This window comes from Xenopus tropicalis, chromosome 6 (assembly GCF_000004195.4).
Source record: "Xenopus tropicalis strain Nigerian chromosome 6, UCB_Xtro_10.0, whole genome shotgun sequence".
NCBI lineage: Eukaryota > Metazoa > Chordata > Amphibia > Anura > Pipidae > Xenopus > Xenopus tropicalis.
In genome coordinates, this window is record NC_030682.2 from 45,365,628 (window position 1) to 45,384,486 (window position 18,859).

The window sequence follows — 18,859 nt, forward strand, 5'->3', positions numbered from 1 at the left end:
TTTCCCAGCTCCCATAACCATAGCAACCAATTATATATTTTTAAACAGGTCACCAGTCAATACCATATGCTGATTTGTTGCTTGGACATGTAGCAAATTTCCAACTTTTTTTTAGTTAACACTGACAAATGTTTGGCACTGCCCAGTGATTGTAATAGCTTACCTGAAACCCCAGGCAGATGCTCCTGTTAGCTGAAAACTTCACCAACCTGGGGTACTTCTGTATGAGCACCACTGAGTGATCTTCTGCTTGAGCATTCTTCAATGGCCTAGGGCCAACACATGCACAGTAGAGTGAAAAAGCCTGCCTTTTGTTTAAAGGTTGACTTTTTACTCTGCTGCTCATGTGTTCCCAGTGCAAAGAAGGAAGAAGAGAAGAAGATCACCCCATGGTGCTAGCACAGAAGTACCACAGGCCTAGTTACAGAAACACTGGCCAGGGTATCAGGTAAACAATTATAATCACAGGGCTATTCCTAACATTTTGAACCCCGCAGTGGTTATAAATGTCCTTATCCTTCAAAGATAATAGTATAATTAATATCCATAACTGGTTGTAGGGCACAGATACAACACATAACCATCTGAACACTTATCTTGATTAATATTGTTTATAGGTTATATTGCTGCCTTGTCCAGCCAGGACACTAACTTCAAGGAATTAGTTTCCCATACCATGTGAATGATGTATATTTTCTGTAAAGTACTGTGGATAATGTTGGTGTTATATATATTATATATATAGAAAGGATTATAATAATAACTTTAAATATTATTAACAAAAAAAATTCTTGCATTTTCTCATAGGTCATAATTATTTTTTTCCCTAATAATGTTGTTGCAGATCTTGTACAGGTATGGGACCCTTTATCCAGAATGCTCTGGACCTGGGATTTTCTAGATAAGGGGTCCATAAGGGGGCTTTCCATAATTTGGATCTCCTACTTTAAGTCTGCTATAAAAATGATTTAAACAGAAATTAAACCCAATAGGATTGTTTTGCCTCCAATAAGGATTAATTATATCTTAGTTGGGATCAAGTACAAGGTATTGTTTTATTATTACAGAGAAAAATTAAATAATTTTTAAAAATGTGAATTATTTGATTAAAATGGAGTCTATGGGAGATGGCCTTTCTGTAATTCTGAACTTTTTGGATAATGGGTGTCCGGATAAGGGATCCAATACCTGTAGTAGATATTGAAGGGACAGCATTACTTATACTAGACAGAAATAGGCACACAGATTTTGGATTTCAGTCACAACTTTACTTGGCAGAAACTTTGGATAGCTTGTAGTTCTACTCTTTTCTCTTGAGCTGTGGCACCTTGACCTCTGCTCCTCTTCTTTTCTTTCCCTCGGCTGCATCTGCACTGTTATCCTGGTTGAGCATTTTAGTGGCAGTGAGAAATTGCACTGAACAAAATGTCAATTGGATCATTTATTTTGCTTGACCTAAAACACAGAACCTATAAAAATATATGTAATATTCATATTAATTTATATAAAATGAAATGATATTTAAAAAGACCTGCATATATATGTGTTAATGGTTTGACTGTGAAATGTTTTTTCTGATGGATGTATTAAATCTTTATTGATTGTGCCAATAAGAAAGCCATTCTTATATTTTCATTTACGCAAGAGCTTCTGTTCTCAGGTTAAATACCATGTAAACATACTATAGAAAAATAATAAATCATGTTTTCCACATTTCTCCTACATCCTAACTACTGGAAATATAATGAGCATAATATTTTGTGAGGACTTGTCAGCGTATGACATCTCACTGATACAGACCTAGTTATAGCTCGAGGGATCCTTGCAGAATCAGAATGATATTGGTGCTGTGGCCTTGCTTGAACTACAAAATTAATGATTTTGCATTCTTTTTTGATATCCTTTTTCTCTTCAAGACTGCTCACTTGTTTTTTATTTTTTTAACTTGGCCCAGACCAGTGTTCCAGGTTGGTAATGAAGCCTGGGGTCTCCTAATGCCTTTGTCACTGATGCATATGCTATAGTCATAATACATGAACTGGTGCATTTTAATAAGTTGGAATATGGTCTAATAGAACAATTTCAATTTATGCAGCAGGAAGGGAAAAAAGTCTGTAGAATGTTTCAATACACCATTTTGGTCTTATTTACAATTAAATAAATTGTGGTTGTTTTCTTAAATAGGAACTTATAGGCCTTAGGCCTTTATAAAACTGTTTTTTTTGTAAGTAGATCTTTAGGGGCAGATACATAATGTATTGTTATTTTTTTACAAGGGGTTATAATGCTTTCCTATTTAACAATTTCTTCCAGATTAGTTCCAAGGTGCAAAGATTTGTCTGAATTGTTAACCACACCCTGCTATTTGTATAAAGGAATAACTATTTGTCTAGGTTTTAGAGCTTTAACCTGCTATTGAGCTCTAACTCATGATTGAAAAGAATGTGTACGACTGCTCAAAACAATTGATATTTGGACAAATTGACACATTATCTTGTTTGATAACTGTATTAGTTTGTTACAAAAATGTTCTAAATCTCAGGAGATTGTTATTAAATAGGGTCAATATTAAACTGCTTAGAATCCCTGTGGGTTCCCTAGTCTGGTACTTAATAAATCTTTCCCAGGGAGGCTTTATTAATCAAAATTCAAATTTATGAATGTTACCATTTTTTTTTGCGATTCAAATGAGCTTAAAATGTTACCAAGTTTAAATGGTTGCTTATTTATTTAATTGGAATAAAGAAAACTAAAATGAATAAAACTGTGAAAAAGAATGCATGAAATTCATATTTTACTCATTATTTACAATGGGTCTGCCCCTTTAGGGGCAGATTTATCAAAATGTTAGCATTCTATTCATTCCTATGGGATTTTTAGAAGCATATTTATCAATGGGTAAAAGTGAGAACTCACCATTTAAATATGCTTCTAAAAACATAGGAATGAATATAATGTGGGTGATATTTTATGTATTAAGCTTTTTTATATAAATCTTATAAGTGTTTGTCTTTCAAGAACTGAATGTATATATTGTTTAAATTATAATTTATATGTAACATTAATGGTTATTAATTATGGGGTAAAACATCGGCATGTGTAAATTGTTATTAAAATAGCAAAAATAATCCTGGTTTACTATGCATGCAAAAGAAGACCTAATATATTGCAAGGCCAGGGACACACTTGAAACTATCTAGGGCAACGTAAAATGGGAGGTGGGGGACTTAGGAGGAATAGATAATAATATATTATTATATTATAATCATGCACAGCACACATTTTCTATTATATTTATGCATACACACATAAACATACACAAAATACACATAGGGGCACATTTACTAAGCCACGAACGAATGCGTCCGATTGCGTTTTTTTCGTAATGATCGGTATTTTGCGATTTTTTTCGGAAAAATGTCGCGACTTTTTCGTTACTAATACGATTTGTGAGAAAAAACGCGAGTTTTTGTAGCCATTCCGAAAGTTGCGCAAAATCTGGCGATTTTTCGTAGCGTTAAAACTTGCGCAAAAAGTTGCGCTTTTTTCGTAGCGTTAAAACTTGTGCGAAACATCGCACCTTTTAAGTTTTAACGCTACGAAAAAGGCGCAACTTTTCGCGCAAGTTTTAACGCTATGAAAAAATCGCCAGATTTTGCGCAACTTTCGGAATGGCTACGAAAAACTCGCGTTTTTTCGCGCAAATCGTATTGGTAACGAAAAAGTCGTAAAGACGCCCAAAAAATACGAAAAAGTCGCAAAATGTTCGTTTTCAAATCGAAATTTTTCCAATTCGGTTCAGATTCGTGTCTTAGTAAATGTGCCCCATATTGTTGATTATTCTCATAGTCCCCATATTATTCAAAACTAGCTAAACAAATCTACCTGAGCATACAAGTGTAGCGTTGCCATGTAACAGACTGCTATGTGGTACCAGAGAGTAGAGGCATGCTACATGGTACAGCTTATGCATCTGGTTGTGTCCATATTACTAATCTGCAAGGTTCTGCCTCACTATCTGCATACCAAGCCTTACAATAAACTTACAATAAATCTGCAAAGTGTAGATGATAGTAAGCAGCCCTTCTGTTGGTAGACTAACCACTGTGGTAAAAACAAACTAATTACTGATCCTGATTCCATGCTGGGTGCAAGTTTACAAAATAGATGCAAAGGGAACACAACAGTTCTACTACACTTTGTTACCTCCCATTCCTGTAAGAAATGAACCACACAAAGTGATATAATTCTGACCACTGGAATTGCTTCTGTCAGTTTAGTGCATATTCATAGGGTATTTGTAATGAATAATTTATGTTACATTTCCTCAGCATCATATTCCTCACTCAGTTATGGGTTGTAACAGATTTGCACCTAGAAACACAAGTCTATGCATGTAGCCATATACAGTACATGTATGTATATGTAAGTGGTGCTCCTGCTGCTTATTGAAGGAATGCATAACTCCAATGAACAATAATCCAAATAGCACTCACATAAACAGTAATGTTCAGTGGTTTTGATGCTTTTTATTCAGATGTTAGCAGACGTTTTGGGGGAAATGTCAAGGAGCACTTGAAAAAAGGGTGTTTCCTCTGAAATGTCTGCTGAGATCTGAATAAAAAGCATCAAGAACACTGCACGTCGCTGTTTATGTAGGTGCCATTGGGATTATAGTTTATTAGATTGGCAGTTACACTTTCATGTCAATCTCATATTGGGACATTTGAGCTTATTGAAAACATTTTGCCAACACAAAACACAACACTAAAAGCTTATTTTTGGAAACCAATTATATGGACAACAGAATCCTATTAATTTACTTTCAATGAAAATGCATCAGCAATATCCATGTCCATTACTTTGTCAGGTTTAACACTTTATATTTAAATAATTGAAACTCTCACAGTTATATTGCTATGGTGTTATCAACATGCATCACTAGCGAAATAAGCAGCATGGTACAGGTATTGGATTTATTATGCAGAAATTCTTGGGACCTGGGGTTTTCTGGATCTTTCTGTAATTAAAAAATCAGCTAAAACATTTAAACATAAAATAAACCCAAAAGGATTGTTTGCCACCAATATGGATTCACATAGCTTTGTTAGTGTTTTATTATTACACAGTAAAAAGACATCATTTTAAAAAATGGATTTTATTTGCTAAAATGAATTCTTTGGAAGATGTCCTTCCTGTTATTCTGAGCTTTCTGGATAACAGGTTTATGATTAAGGGTTGCCATACCTGTACTATCATCTCAGGTTGTTATTTTCTTGCACACAGCACATTCTGTAGAACTAACTAAGCTTTATTTCTCTCTTTCTCTTCCTGTTCAATCTTACTTTTTTATCTTCCAACAATATTTTTCTTCCACCCTTCAGTTTATGGAATTTCTTGATCTGAATAAGGCAAACAGAGAAGCTGAAGTTACTCCATGTTTGGCTCTTGTAGATAATTAGATTACCACCAATATACAACCCCCTCCCTACCCCTTTGTTAGCTGTAGTCCATTACGCAAAAAGATTATCTGTACACTGGAAATCTAATTATCTAATTATCTACCTGGCAAGAACCAAACATGGGGTAGCTATTGTTTCCCTGTTTGTCCTGTTTAGCTCAAGAAATAGCAAAAAACATTTTTCGTGATTTTGCATGATTACAAAATAGGCAAAAAGTATGTTCAGCACAAACCCTATTCATTGAACTCATGTTGATCCGAAAGTTTATGTCGCCATTAAAATGCCCCTATCCTTCTCTTTGCTGTTAGATTTTGTATCCAAAAAATCATTTTTAGATAGAAGATATGAATGCATATTCAAAAGTTGCAATCATAAAGTCTGCCTTAAAATGTTCACTCTGATTTCAAATGTTTTGTCGTCAGGGGCACATGCAGCAAAAAAATGAAAATGCAGGCCTGCAGCCTCTACCTCTAAAGGTTAGTGTTGAGTGATTTTTTTCTCCAGGCATGGATTCGCTGTAAATTTCCGCATTACGCCATTGGCGAATTGTTTTGCGAAACTTCTGTGAAAATTCGCTACAGAAAATTTTGTTGCGCATAATTTTTTTGTTGTGCATCAAATTGGGAGCGTTCGCGTCAAATTGGGGGCGACAAAAAGAATATATGCGGGCGACGAAAAAAAATTGCACGACAAATGCGTTTCGCAAATTTTTCGCCATTTAGTGAATTTTATGGTGAACCGAAACGGGAGAGATTCACTCATCACTACTAAAGGTAGAGGCGGTGGGAAGGTATCATTCCAATGTTGAAGAAGAACATGTTGGTATCAGTTTAAGAATAAAGTGAGAATCTGTAGGAAGCCGTTTAGATGAATGGAACATTAGCAATTCGTCATTATATTCTCTCACTTCCTCTCTCTCTCTCTCTTAACATACTATGTGTTGCTAGGACAAATGTTATTAGTTTTGGGGTCAATACAAACATTTTACCTTAATTCTTTATTTCCCAAATACCAACTTGTCATTGGTAAAGTGGGGTCAATTTCCCTGGAGAGCTAGCCATTCTCATTACTTAATGAGGACAAAGAGAATACTAAAGGTCCCTAGCAAATTAATACTTTCTGTCAACTCTACCTCAGTGGCCATGGTGATGGGCTGGTGAGGAATTTCTATTTATAAAAGATTCAACATTTCATATTACACCCTGCCCCCGGGCAACACAAAAGGAGATGGGGGACTCACGTTAGATTAGTTCAGTTTGGCCATTCGTGCATGTGGCCTTATTGCAGTAGTATCAGATGAGCGGTTGGATACGCCACATCTCATCTGCATCAAGCTTAATTGTGCAAATATATGAATATGTGAAACATAAACTAACCTGTATTATATTTCTGTAACATAAACTATACTTTATTATATTTCTGTAATGTATAAAATATTTTTTGATGAATGTAATTACTAATCCTAAAGTAAAAGGATGAGACTGGTTTTCAGAGAGTTGGTCGGTTTGTATCAAGTTTCTATCACGTTTATATGTATAAAATTGTATCTCTATGGTTTAGAATTGGATTACAGCTATTAATCTTGGATATACCGTGCATTGATTTTGAAAAAGAGGAAAGATTTATCATGGTTAGATAAGCGTTGTAATGAAAAAGATTGCTGATAAACAGTTTGCAGTTTTGAAGTCTGGAGCTTAATGCAATGTGTTTTAAACCCTCCCCAAAACAGGTCTTTCCTTCTCAAAATAATAACATTGAAGCAGCAATTCAAACTGGAAATGTCTGGTCCTACCAATAAAAACTGTATATAAATACAGAGACACAAAAAGATAGGCATATACATACACCAGAGTGATAGAAAAAGGAAAATGAGAGGAGGTGGCAAATTAAAGGTATTACCGCAAATTTTTACACAGCTAAACATACTTTTTAGGGGTACAAAAGTGTGCTCCAACCACATGCACCCCTACCTACAGCTAGTGCAGATGACACCATGCATCAGACTGAAAACTGTTAGAAAAGCTCAAGCACAGCACAAATAAGTTCTTTATGTAATGCTTTCTCTGGGCAGCAATTAAGTATAATGTTCTGTGGCTGCCTGCATCCTCTGGCTCCCCATCCTTGAACATGAACATGTTCCTCAATGAAGAGAGCACAGAGAAAAACTCTCACTCTGCCCAATTCTCCTCCTGTATGCATTGTTGACTCTGCCAGTAATGTATTGACAGGAAGGTGCAATTTTTTGCAGTCTGGGAAAGCAATTTTTTGCAGTCTAGGAAAGCAATTTTTTGCAGTCTGCTATTAAATTTGACCAAAATATGGACCATTAAAAAGAAAACCCACAAATTATTGTTAAAAAAAGCAAAAACAATTGCTTTGATGACTACTACTTGTGGCAGCAATTAAAATGCTCACAGCTATCACATTTTAAAATGAGAACTGGATGGCTAGTATCACCATGTGTGCTATAGCCCTTAAAAAATATCTTACTGCCTGTAAAATATTTAAGCTTGATTTGGTAGCTTGAATTGTTTGCAGACCCCAACCTAAAGCATGTTGACATCTGGTAGAGATAAAAGCAAGGTCAGCTTTGTTAATACATAATCTGCATCTGATATTGTCATTCACTGTATCCTGCAGTCAAGTAGACTCTTGAGGAGCCACAATATATTTGCTCCCTGCCTGCTGGAAAACAATATACAGATGTAGCTAGAGTTATCCCAAAGTGACATTTATTTAGGGTATCTCATTTATCTCTGCAGTCATATGCCAAGCTGCCATTATCCCAAAAGGAATTTAAGCTATCTTTAACCATCTCCTTCTAATTACATCTAATGAAGATTCCTTCAGTGCCCAGGATAGCTCAAGATAGCCTGATTTCCATTTGAGATAATGCTAAGTGAATATTTATATCTCAGGGTCTGTTATAAATGTGAAAAATGTGAAAAATGTGAGTGTATGTCTAATATGCAGTATATAATAATTTTGTAGTAGTGGTGTTTGGACATTTTGGGCTTGAGCCTTTTTCCGAATGCGTCCGAATTTAATTTTGTAGAAAATCTCTGTATTTCAGATATCATTCCAGTCTGTTGGATAATGTCTCTAGCTGGGTGATAATTGAGCTATTCAAAATATTGTCAAGATATAAAATGTACTGTTACAGATTACGATTGCTTTATTACAGTGCAGTGAATTGCCACCTAAGTGATAAATGCTTTATGCCTATTTTGTGTGCAGTTTAGAACATACTTAATTATTATAACACATCTAATTAGAGCTCACCAACCTAATTTATTTTATATTTACTACATTGATACCATGAAGGTTTGCATTCTGCATACAAATAGCATAGGCATGTTTTCATTAAAATCACAGAGATTGCTATACGGATTAAGCTGCTTTTGTAAAGCATTTGGGAGCTTAAATTTGCTAAGACAGCATGCTTGTTATCATTCTGGATTTTCTTAATGCCAGCAAGATTGTTAGTTGCATATATTTTGTATATAGTATATATCTACAGTAAATGGTAAAATACTTGTACTTTTTTAATATAGCATTTTAGAGCATATACAGTAGTTTACTTAAAGTTGTAGTCAAATTAATTCTAGCTCTTCATATTAATTAAATGAATATACTGGTGATGAAATCTTGCATGATCGAAGACCAAATGGTATTGCTGATAATTAAAGTAGAGGGAGATGTTTCACTGTAAATAGCAATTCTCAGATGTCCTATGCAACACACTGGGAAATATTCTATTGAAATAAGAAGAGTTATGATCAATAGGAAGTTCAAAAGAAAATTTTGATCTAGAAAATATAAGAACCTTCACTGAGGCATGCTAATGATCCTACTAGATACATTTTGCATTTAAATCAATGCTTTACTCCAAAAGAAAAAAAAAAAAAAGCACTGCTAAGCTCCAGCCGATGAGACGAGAAGGTTTGCATATGCTGAACAGCTGTGGTTTCCGACTATTAACCTCTCCAATAAGATTTGGTTGAAATGGCATTAGTTGCAGCTCTTGGAATTTGGATTTGTACTTTTCTTGATGTTACTATGTGTTGACATTATTTATTTTTTCAGGTACTTCTTTCTGGTGCCTATTGGATATTGTTCCAATAAAAAATGAAAAAGGAGACGTGGTCCTTTTTTTGGCTTCATTTAAAGACATCACTGACATAAAAGCGAAGATTGAAAAAGAAGATAAAAAAGAAGGTTTGTATTCATTTTTGTGATCAACGTAGGATAAAAAGCTCCACAAATGTAATTATAATAGGACAATAAACAAGCGACATATATGGGGTCTCAATGGGACCAACGTAACTTTTTACAACATATTCATGAAAAAAAAAACCACTGTTAGTGAACCCTTTGCATTTCTTGCGACAGAAGGTTTGCAAATGTGAACTTTTGTAGTTTGCGCAAGTGCGCAGTGAATGTAATAAAACTTTTTCCATTAATATTAAAACCATCTTCAAGCAGGTCTTAAAAATGTGTAATGTGCAAATAAAAGTCGCAATGCAATAAAAGTATAATGAAAAATATAACGTCTTCAGCTTTTGCAAAAAGTCAAGAAAAGAAAAAAAAGCTAAATTATACAGAAAAAACAATAATTTTTTTTTTTAAAGAGCCATTACTAAATAAAGATGCTGCAACTGCTTTAATAAGAGCAGGCTGCCAGTACTGTTTATAATCTCACAACTCCCACTCAAGTGATATACAATGATCTAGCCTATCTATAAACTCCAGCAGATCACCCTAAGGCAGGGCTGTCCAACTGGAGACCCATGAGCTGGATGTGGCCCTCAAAAGGATTTGTATGACCCCATGTCTGGTCAAAGCTTTCATAGAATTCAATGTATGGCAAAAAAAAATTGATGTAATCAGGCCCTCGAACATGCTATATAGAGATGTAGCGAACCTCACAAAAAAGTTTGCGAACCCGTTCGCGAACTTCTGCCAAAAAGTGTGAACTTTTGCGAACTTTGACTTCATTGACTTCAATGAGAAGGCGAACTTTAAAACCTAGAAAAGCCATTTCTGGCCAGAAAACTGATTTTAAAGTTGTTTAAAGGGTGCCATGACCTTGATCAGTGGCATGCCGGAGGGGGATCAAGGGCAAAAATTTATCTGAAAAATACGTAATAAACTGCTTTTACAAGGACTATTGGGTTACAGCAGATGAGATCAGCAGGACAGCTGCCCACAGCAGCTACATACAGAGCAGTAGAAAGTAGAATACTAGTCAGCAAAGCTACCTAAACTGTCCCTCAAACCCCTGCACAGCTCTCTCCCTATGCTAACTCATCAAGCACACACAGGCAGAATGTAAAATGGCGGCTGGGCTTCGGTTTATATATGGAAGGGAGTGGTCCAGGGGTGGTCCAGGAGGGAGAGCTGCCTGATTGGCTGCCATGTATCTGCTGGCTCTGGGGTGAGAGGTCAAAATTTGGCTCCAGCTAAGGCGAACCCAAAATTGCGAACATCGCTAAAAGTTCGCGAACTTGTGAACACCCGATGTTCGTGCGAATTAGTTCGCCGGCGAACAGTTCGCTACATCTCTAATGCTATATGAGAAATACTTGGCCCATTACATTTAATGAGTTGGTCAGCACTGCCCTAGAGCATTAGCTGACTGCTTATCAATAAGTTGCTGAGTACCTTATTGAAGTATAGAGGGTATTAAGGTCTCAGCAGCAATTAGTACAGTAACATCAGAGAATTTTCAACTCCTTTTTGGAAATTATTTTTTATCTAAGGGTAACTTTTTTTCTTAACAATCTACTATATATTTGGAATGTTTTTGTACATGACAATTCTCCCTTTTTTAAACATTTATAGAGAAAATGTTTCAACGTCATTAAACTTCAAAAAGACAACATTTTTGAATGCACTAGCCCAAGTTGTCACACACATATACTTTTCTCACCATGCTCTATCACATAGTTTCTTGTATCCTTTGCTTCTTTTATTCATTCCTGCAATAACAAAACCCAATAGTCAAAAAACAGTACATTTTTGAAAAGTGACAACTTCTGTAAAGATGTTTCTTAAACAAAAGTTTAAATGCAACTATCAATAACAAGTCTGCAGCACTGCAGGGGCCCTTTTAGGAAATGAGAAGTCACAGCACATTCTTTAAAGGGGATGTAAAGTCAAAAACTAATAGCTCTGGTTCTTCATTAAAAAAGAAACATTTTCTATATACATTTATTTAATGTCTTATGGTTTCTAACCATTAGGGCCACAGGAGGGGGGTCATGCTAATTTTGTTGAACAAGCCCCTTGATTTCTGATGGCAGCCATGGTATATAATATAGTATACTGTATTGTTTCTCTACAGATACCCTTATATACCTTTTCCATACTGTCTAGTTGTTAAAGAGATACTGACACGAGAAATTAAATCATATTTTATATCTATCATAAAACTGTCTTTGTTTGCATTATATTTATCATTTTGCCATAAAAGTATTTGCCTGATGCTTTTACATTCCCTATCTGATCCCCCATGTCCCCCTATGAGGGGGCTGCCATATTTGTGCAGCAGGAGTCCATTAGCATTAGATTAGCTATAACTGACAGGCTGAGATAGGACAGGCTGGCAAAACAGTCAGGTTTAGGAACTTCAAATAACACTTACAAAAGCAGCCCTATCAGTGAACAGTCATCAACATGACCTATAGGTAACTTTTAATGTACAGTAAGTTAATATTTTAACTTTAGTGTCAGTATCACTTTAAGGTAAACAAAAAAAGGATTGTACATAATTCAAAAACCAAAACAATAAAAAATAAATTCTACTTGCAAAATATCTTATAATACCACTATCTACATTTTACTGAAGGTAATTTTAAGGCTTCAATGTATTTTCCAGCTTGGTATACCCAACAGAGACATGTTTATTGCTGTAGTAAAGCTGCAGTCTTATTTTCTGAAAAAAATATAAATAAAAGATCTGTAAATCTTGTAAAAACACTTCCAAACTCTAAATATAAATTACTCTTAATTTCCAATCAAAGATTTTTACTAAGTAACACAGGACGATTGACTCCACTGTCCCTGACATGTTTATTCACACACAGTGCAATGAAAATTAAAAATCACCATACTTAGTAGTAATGGAGAACAGATCCATTCCGCTATCAATATACTGGAATTGGATCTATTATTTGGAATGCTTGGGACCTGGGGTTTTCCAGATAAGGGATTTTCCGTAATTTGGATAACCATACCTTACAAATTTAGCCGCAGATTCAATAAAACTCAAATTTATATTATTTTATTTGTTTAAACCATGAATAAACTAATTTCCACAAATGTCAGACATGTATCAAAAGAGTGGGATTGTTCCCATGTAATAAACAGGACCCTTGTCTTTGAGAGGGGGAACCAGTGGTGAAACCAAAGATGTTGGTTGCTTGTAGAGGAAACAAAGGATCAGCTGGGCAAAACAGGGATTAGGAACATAAGCACAAATCATATTAAAGATGAAATATTACTTTACAAATGTATTCAGGGTTCCTGTCTATTAAAAGATTTAAAAGGTGGTGGTAACTGAAAAGTTTTAAAGAGAAGAATTCTCATTTGTGTGACTGGGGCTCAGATTTTAGGCATGCCAATCCTGCCAGTCTGTATTCTCATGTATCTATAAAGAAAAAAAGAAAAAACTTAAATGAACCTTGGTGGAACAGATACAGAAAATGGCTCATTCACATACATATACAGTCACACACTGCTCATTAACCCATCCAGCCATTAATACACCATTAGGTTTATACATGGCTTTTCCCATTTTAACTTCAAAGTATGAAAACTGATGTAACTATTCATATTAAAGCTATTTAGCTACATATTTCATTTAGATAATGATTGCTCCGTATCTACAGTGAAATTAGCATCCTAAGAAACCACTGTAGTTATTACATTTTGAAGAACTCTTGTCTTTTCTTCTCATGCTCAATACTGATCTTCTGATCTTTTATTCCATACTGCAAGTATTGAAACCTATCATTATATTTTACTATATTTTATTGTGGGTCATAGAAGACCAGTCTGAAAAAGGTGAAAGTTGTATGTGATGGTATTTAATTGCTTGTTACTTTTGTTCTACAGAAAGGCTCAAAGGTAGAGGAAAGGCAGGGTCACATTTTGATGCAGCAAAGAGGCGAAGTCGGGCTGTCCTTTATCACATCTCTGGTCACATACAAAGAAGAGAGAAGAACAAATTAAATCTCAATAATGTAAGAATATAATGTATGAATCAAAACTCTTCCTATAGTCTTCTTAGAGTCTAGTGGTAGATACAATTGCTCAGTTATTTTTTTGTATTTTGTCTAAAACATGATTTATGGCTACAAAAATTTCTGACATTTTCTGTATAAAACATGAATTTATTTATAACATGAACATGTCATAATTAGTGGAAAGTTCATTGAAACATGTTATATGCCCAGTAGCCAGTAGCCAGTCTTCACATAATACATGTATTTATTTTAATTTTTAGATGTAAAACTTACCTTTTTTTAATCATTAGATAGTGGCTTTTCATATCCCAAAGGTATTTATTAAAGCACAAATAGAAAAGAATATTTTACTAGTAATATTTGATGACATTCTATGATATTGGCTTATGTATATAGAAAATAAGTGCTACAGTTGGTAGGTATAATTTAAACCTGTTGTCAGCTTAAATATGGCTACTACGAAATGTTTTCTGCCTAGTCTTAATGCTTGACTATCTTAAAATGGAGAAAACTGCAATAATAATCACAATTTTGATGTTATCCCAATTTTGTACCTTAGAATGCACCCAGGTAGTTTAAAGAGAGATAATAACCTTTGCATTATTGGTTTAGAAAGAGGGAGAAGATCATTAAGTATAGTTTAATAGAAAAAGTTGATAAATATTTTGTTCTCCACTCCCAATTACTGTGAATATTCAGTCAGGTTGTCTTAAATTAATATCCTCTGCATTGTTTAGTGCAAGAAATTACAAAACAAGTCATAATAGTAGAAGCCCATTTATTAGACTAATGAGCACAGGTGCATTGTGGAATACTGTGGGTAAAATGTAATTATTAAAGAATACCAATGTTTGTGTTCTGAAAATGGCTGCTCACAGTGATGTGCACTGTAGCTGGCTGATTTTTAACTACCTGGTCCACATGTCTGAGGGCCAGATGATAATAAAATGATGGAGTTATAATAAGTAATGATGGAGGCTGTGCAAGGTCAGCATTTCTCTGGTTTCCTGCATAACAATATATGTGCATGACTTTGTACAATAGTACCTCCTGCACACGTTTCGTTGTTGGCTAGTGATGAGGGGAATATTTTGCCAGGCATGGATTCACAGCGAATTTGACAAAAAAAGTTGCACATAAAAATTTTTTTGCCGCATGTCATTTTGCTTTTGTGAATTTTTTTGCTGTTTCGCAAATTTTTTCAGTTTCACTGATTTTTCAGTGAAGCAAAATGGGAGAGATTCGCTGATCTGTATTGTTGGTTTATTTTCTTAAACATTTGTCAACAACCTCCAAAGGGCCATTTCATCACAGCTCTATATTTAAAATACATTTTCTGTGTTTATCTCATTTATGACCTCATCACAGTGACACCTATATAACTATAGGAACTTTTTATATGTGTTTTTAACATTCCAGTCTATTTAATTATTTGACTAATTATGATCAAAATGATAGATGATTATTATGAGGGCCACATGGGTAGGGTGACCAGATCATTTGAAAATTCAAGGACATGTCTAATAAATGCATGATGCAGGGCTGCACTGTTTCAATCTGTGCAGCCCTTCTAGCTGAATTTTCAAGTGATCTGGTCATCCTACACAAAGGAGGCAATCAGAATATTGTAATTTAACTGGACAAAATAAATACCCTGTCTTAATATAAAAACAGACACAAAGCCACACAAATACAGATATGGGGTTATAGGTAGGAAAGCACCAATTAGAATGGATCTTTATAGCAACTATATTTTATAAGTGCTCTGTAAAAGGGCTGATATGTTCTGCACAATGTACAGTATATGGATTCCTAACCAAGCAACATATTTTCTGCAGTTGTTTAAACGTCAGTGACTTTGCAAGTAACGGCTGGGTAATTTCCAGTCTTAAATCTAAGGTTAATATGTGTCAATAGTTCTATGGCCTCCGTCACAGGAAACATTCTTACAAATGTCAGTGGATATTACATGTTATGAGAGGACTGAAATACAGTTTATTCAAAGCATTACTAGCTATATATTCATTCTAGAAATGGAGTATCATTAATATAGTTATACTTTTATATTCCAGTGGCAATGTTTAAATAAACCACTTATACCCTGACAGTTATGCTGGACTAGGTTGATGTAAGAGGAGAGTTATTTTAGTTTTTATTGTAAGCATATATATTATGTGAGTAAAGGGTTAAACATGAACAATGTCTTTCTATTTACCCATGTTATGATCAGAAACTAACTTAAACATAAATAATTATTACTGATAATGATCCCATGAACCCAGAATATAAAAATACCTTCTCTGATAATCTCAGTAGCATAGTGCCAAGGTAGTCCAATGTAACAAGATAATGACCAACCTTTAGCTTAGGAGTGATCACATTTACAGGGTGTAAATTTATTAATGTTTGTTCAACTTTATTTCAAAGTTTGACAGCCATATTACATAGGAAATTGTTAGTGTCCCATTCCGCTTTGCCGAAAAAATTTGCTAAATGTGAAAATGTTGCAATTTTTTTTGCAATGCACCATTATGTTTATGCACCCAACAATGTTGCGCCCGTTTCGCAAAATAATCTGCCAATGTCGAAATGGAAATTCGCCACATTCCATGCCTGCTGAATTTTGTCAATCACTAGAACTGACAACAGCTAGATTTTAAAAACCAGAGAATGTTAGCAAAGATATTAGCAGAGAAAAATAAATAATAATAAATGCTAACAAATTAATTTGTATAAATATTAATACATCACAAAAGAAATTAGAGAAGATTCGGTGTTTGCACACAGAAAAAGATTTTTTAAGATAAAGAAATGCTTACTCCATTAGGAAGATTGACGAATGACTGCAAACTACATTATATTATTAATGGGCATGTAAACCAAAAAATAACATCTCCTGCTTGTGCTGCCTGTCATATCTGTGAAGCCTGTGCCAAGCAGGAGATCTCTATTGCTCACAGGTATTGAGGACAGAAATGGCAGAAAAGCTTGTGCAGAGAGTAATCTCCTGCTCTGCACAAACATTGTCCACAGAAATGACAAGCAGAGCAAGTGGGAGATGCATTCAGCAGGAAAGACGAAATCTTGTGGATTTCGCAAACTCACAGGTGAAGCCAATCTGGTGAGATTTGCTCATTCCTGGTATCGGTCTACCTTTGTAGTCAGAAGCAGCAGTGCAGAAATAGTATAGAACAGACAATCATGTTGTCAATAGCAATAACATTTACAAATGAAATCAATGTTTTTTTAGCATAGCCATGCTGATCTTATTTGAAATATGGACCTCAGTTCCAATGTACTCCATGTAAGGATGGAGTGTGAATTTAGTCAATGTCATGGCAGACAAAAAAACATACATTTTATTATTGTATAATGTTTCCATAAAATAGATTGATGGTATGCCATTCATTTTTTTAAATGCATCCCCGTTAATTTCAGCAGAATGTATAAAAAACAGTAATCAAGTCAGCTTCTGAAAAATATAGGTTTTACCTGTGACGATTTAAGCATTAAGTTAATGGAAGTCTTTTCTGTTCCTATCTCCTCCATTTAAAAGGTTGATACATTTACTAAGTACAGCGATATTAGGGATGAACATTTTAATCTCTTTTAAGTCCCCATTTACTATGAGCTAGCCAGCTTTACTTCAAATGAAATGAAGGTTTGAGTGTATGTTTCCATAAATGGAAAATATAAAATTAAGCAGGATTACCATGGCAGGGATCACTGGTTCAGTACCACTCTTAGTTATGTCATAGGCAACATATTGGGATCCTGCCAATCATACTATAATTAGGGTGCTCTACTTTTTCAGAGAAAATTATATCTATAAGTCAGTTTGTTTGTATATTATGAAGAAGATTTTTAAATCAGCTTTATTGTATTATTTTATTGAGATTAAACTGTTTGGGAAGTAGTTGTATCCATTTTTATTTTTTATTTTACTGGCATCTAATACTATAGGTGAAAAAGGAAAAAGAGTTCTGTTTGTGCATGCAAACAATATGTAATGTTTAGTTAACCATATAATGATAGGGGAAATGCATTATATTAATTGTATAAAGAATATGTGCACTTCATAGCAGCAATCAATAAACATCACAATAATAAAAATGTCAAGTGATACATTGTTAACACAAATATAAATGTTATAAAATGAATTTCCTAATTAAAATAAACACACATGCATAATGTAGTTCGTTAACCTTAGTAAAGAGAATACCAGCTTTAGTTATTTCTTTGCTATTCTAAGGGACAGATTTATTAACTTCAGAGTTTGAGTTTGTACAGGCATGGGATCCATTATCCTGACACCCATTTTCTCCTATGGAGTCAATTTTAATAAAATAATCCTAATTTTTTTAAATGATTTTCTTTTTTTTTTTTTACAGTACCTTGTACTTGATACAGCCTTACATAGTTAAGTTGGGTTGAAAAAAAGACCAGAACCCATCAAGTTCAACCCTTCCAAGTAAACCAATCACACACAAACCTATACACTCACATACATAAACCATATATACCAACATCAATACTAACTCTAGATTTTAGTACCACAATAGCCTTGGATACTATGCTTGTTCAAGAACTCATCCAGGCTCCTCTTAAAGGCAATAACAGAATCTGCCATTACCACATCTCTAGGAAGGGCATTCCCCAACCTCACTGCCCTCACCATGAAAAACCACTCTATAGGAAAAGTAACGTGCGACAAGCATGTTTCACAAGTTTTCTGCCATTTTGCGATTTTTTTTGTTGTTGAGATTCGCTCATCGATATAACTCCCTCACCTATATAAATAATATTTAAGGTTTATTTAATGCAAAAAATTAAAAAAGCTTGGAATGTAAAGATTTGCATTAGAATGGCCGGCATGTTCCTGTAGAACAAAGAAATTTTGACTGGCACAGTGAGTGTGATGCAAGCGGGGTACGCCCCCCGCAACGTTGCTGCTATACTTTGAATAAACACGCAGGGCTAAGCCCCGCTTGCATCACACTCGCTGTGCCGGTCAAAATTTCTTTGCTGGACAGTGGTGGGACTCTCTGGGCTGTGCACTGAGTTAAGGGTGTGCTGGTGGAACTTTCTTTGTTGTATGTGCCTGTAGAAGTCAATGGGAGTTGGCAAAAATGACAAAATGTAAGCAAT

The 18,859-nt window shown here is 34.7% G+C and overlaps 1 protein-coding gene across 1 annotated transcript in view; it reads left to right on the forward strand.

Moving 5' to 3' along the window:
* Window positions 1-18,859, forward strand: part of kcnh8 (potassium channel, voltage gated eag related subfamily H, member 8) — a 148,555-nt gene that overhangs the window by 73,938 nt on the left and 55,758 nt on the right. The window contains exons 3-4 of the mRNA XM_031904503.1: window positions 9,549-9,680; window positions 13,581-13,708. Coding sequence (XP_031760363.1) covers window positions 9,549-9,680; window positions 13,581-13,708 — 260 coding nt within the window. The remainder of the gene's footprint in view (window positions 1-9,548; window positions 9,681-13,580; window positions 13,709-18,859) is intronic.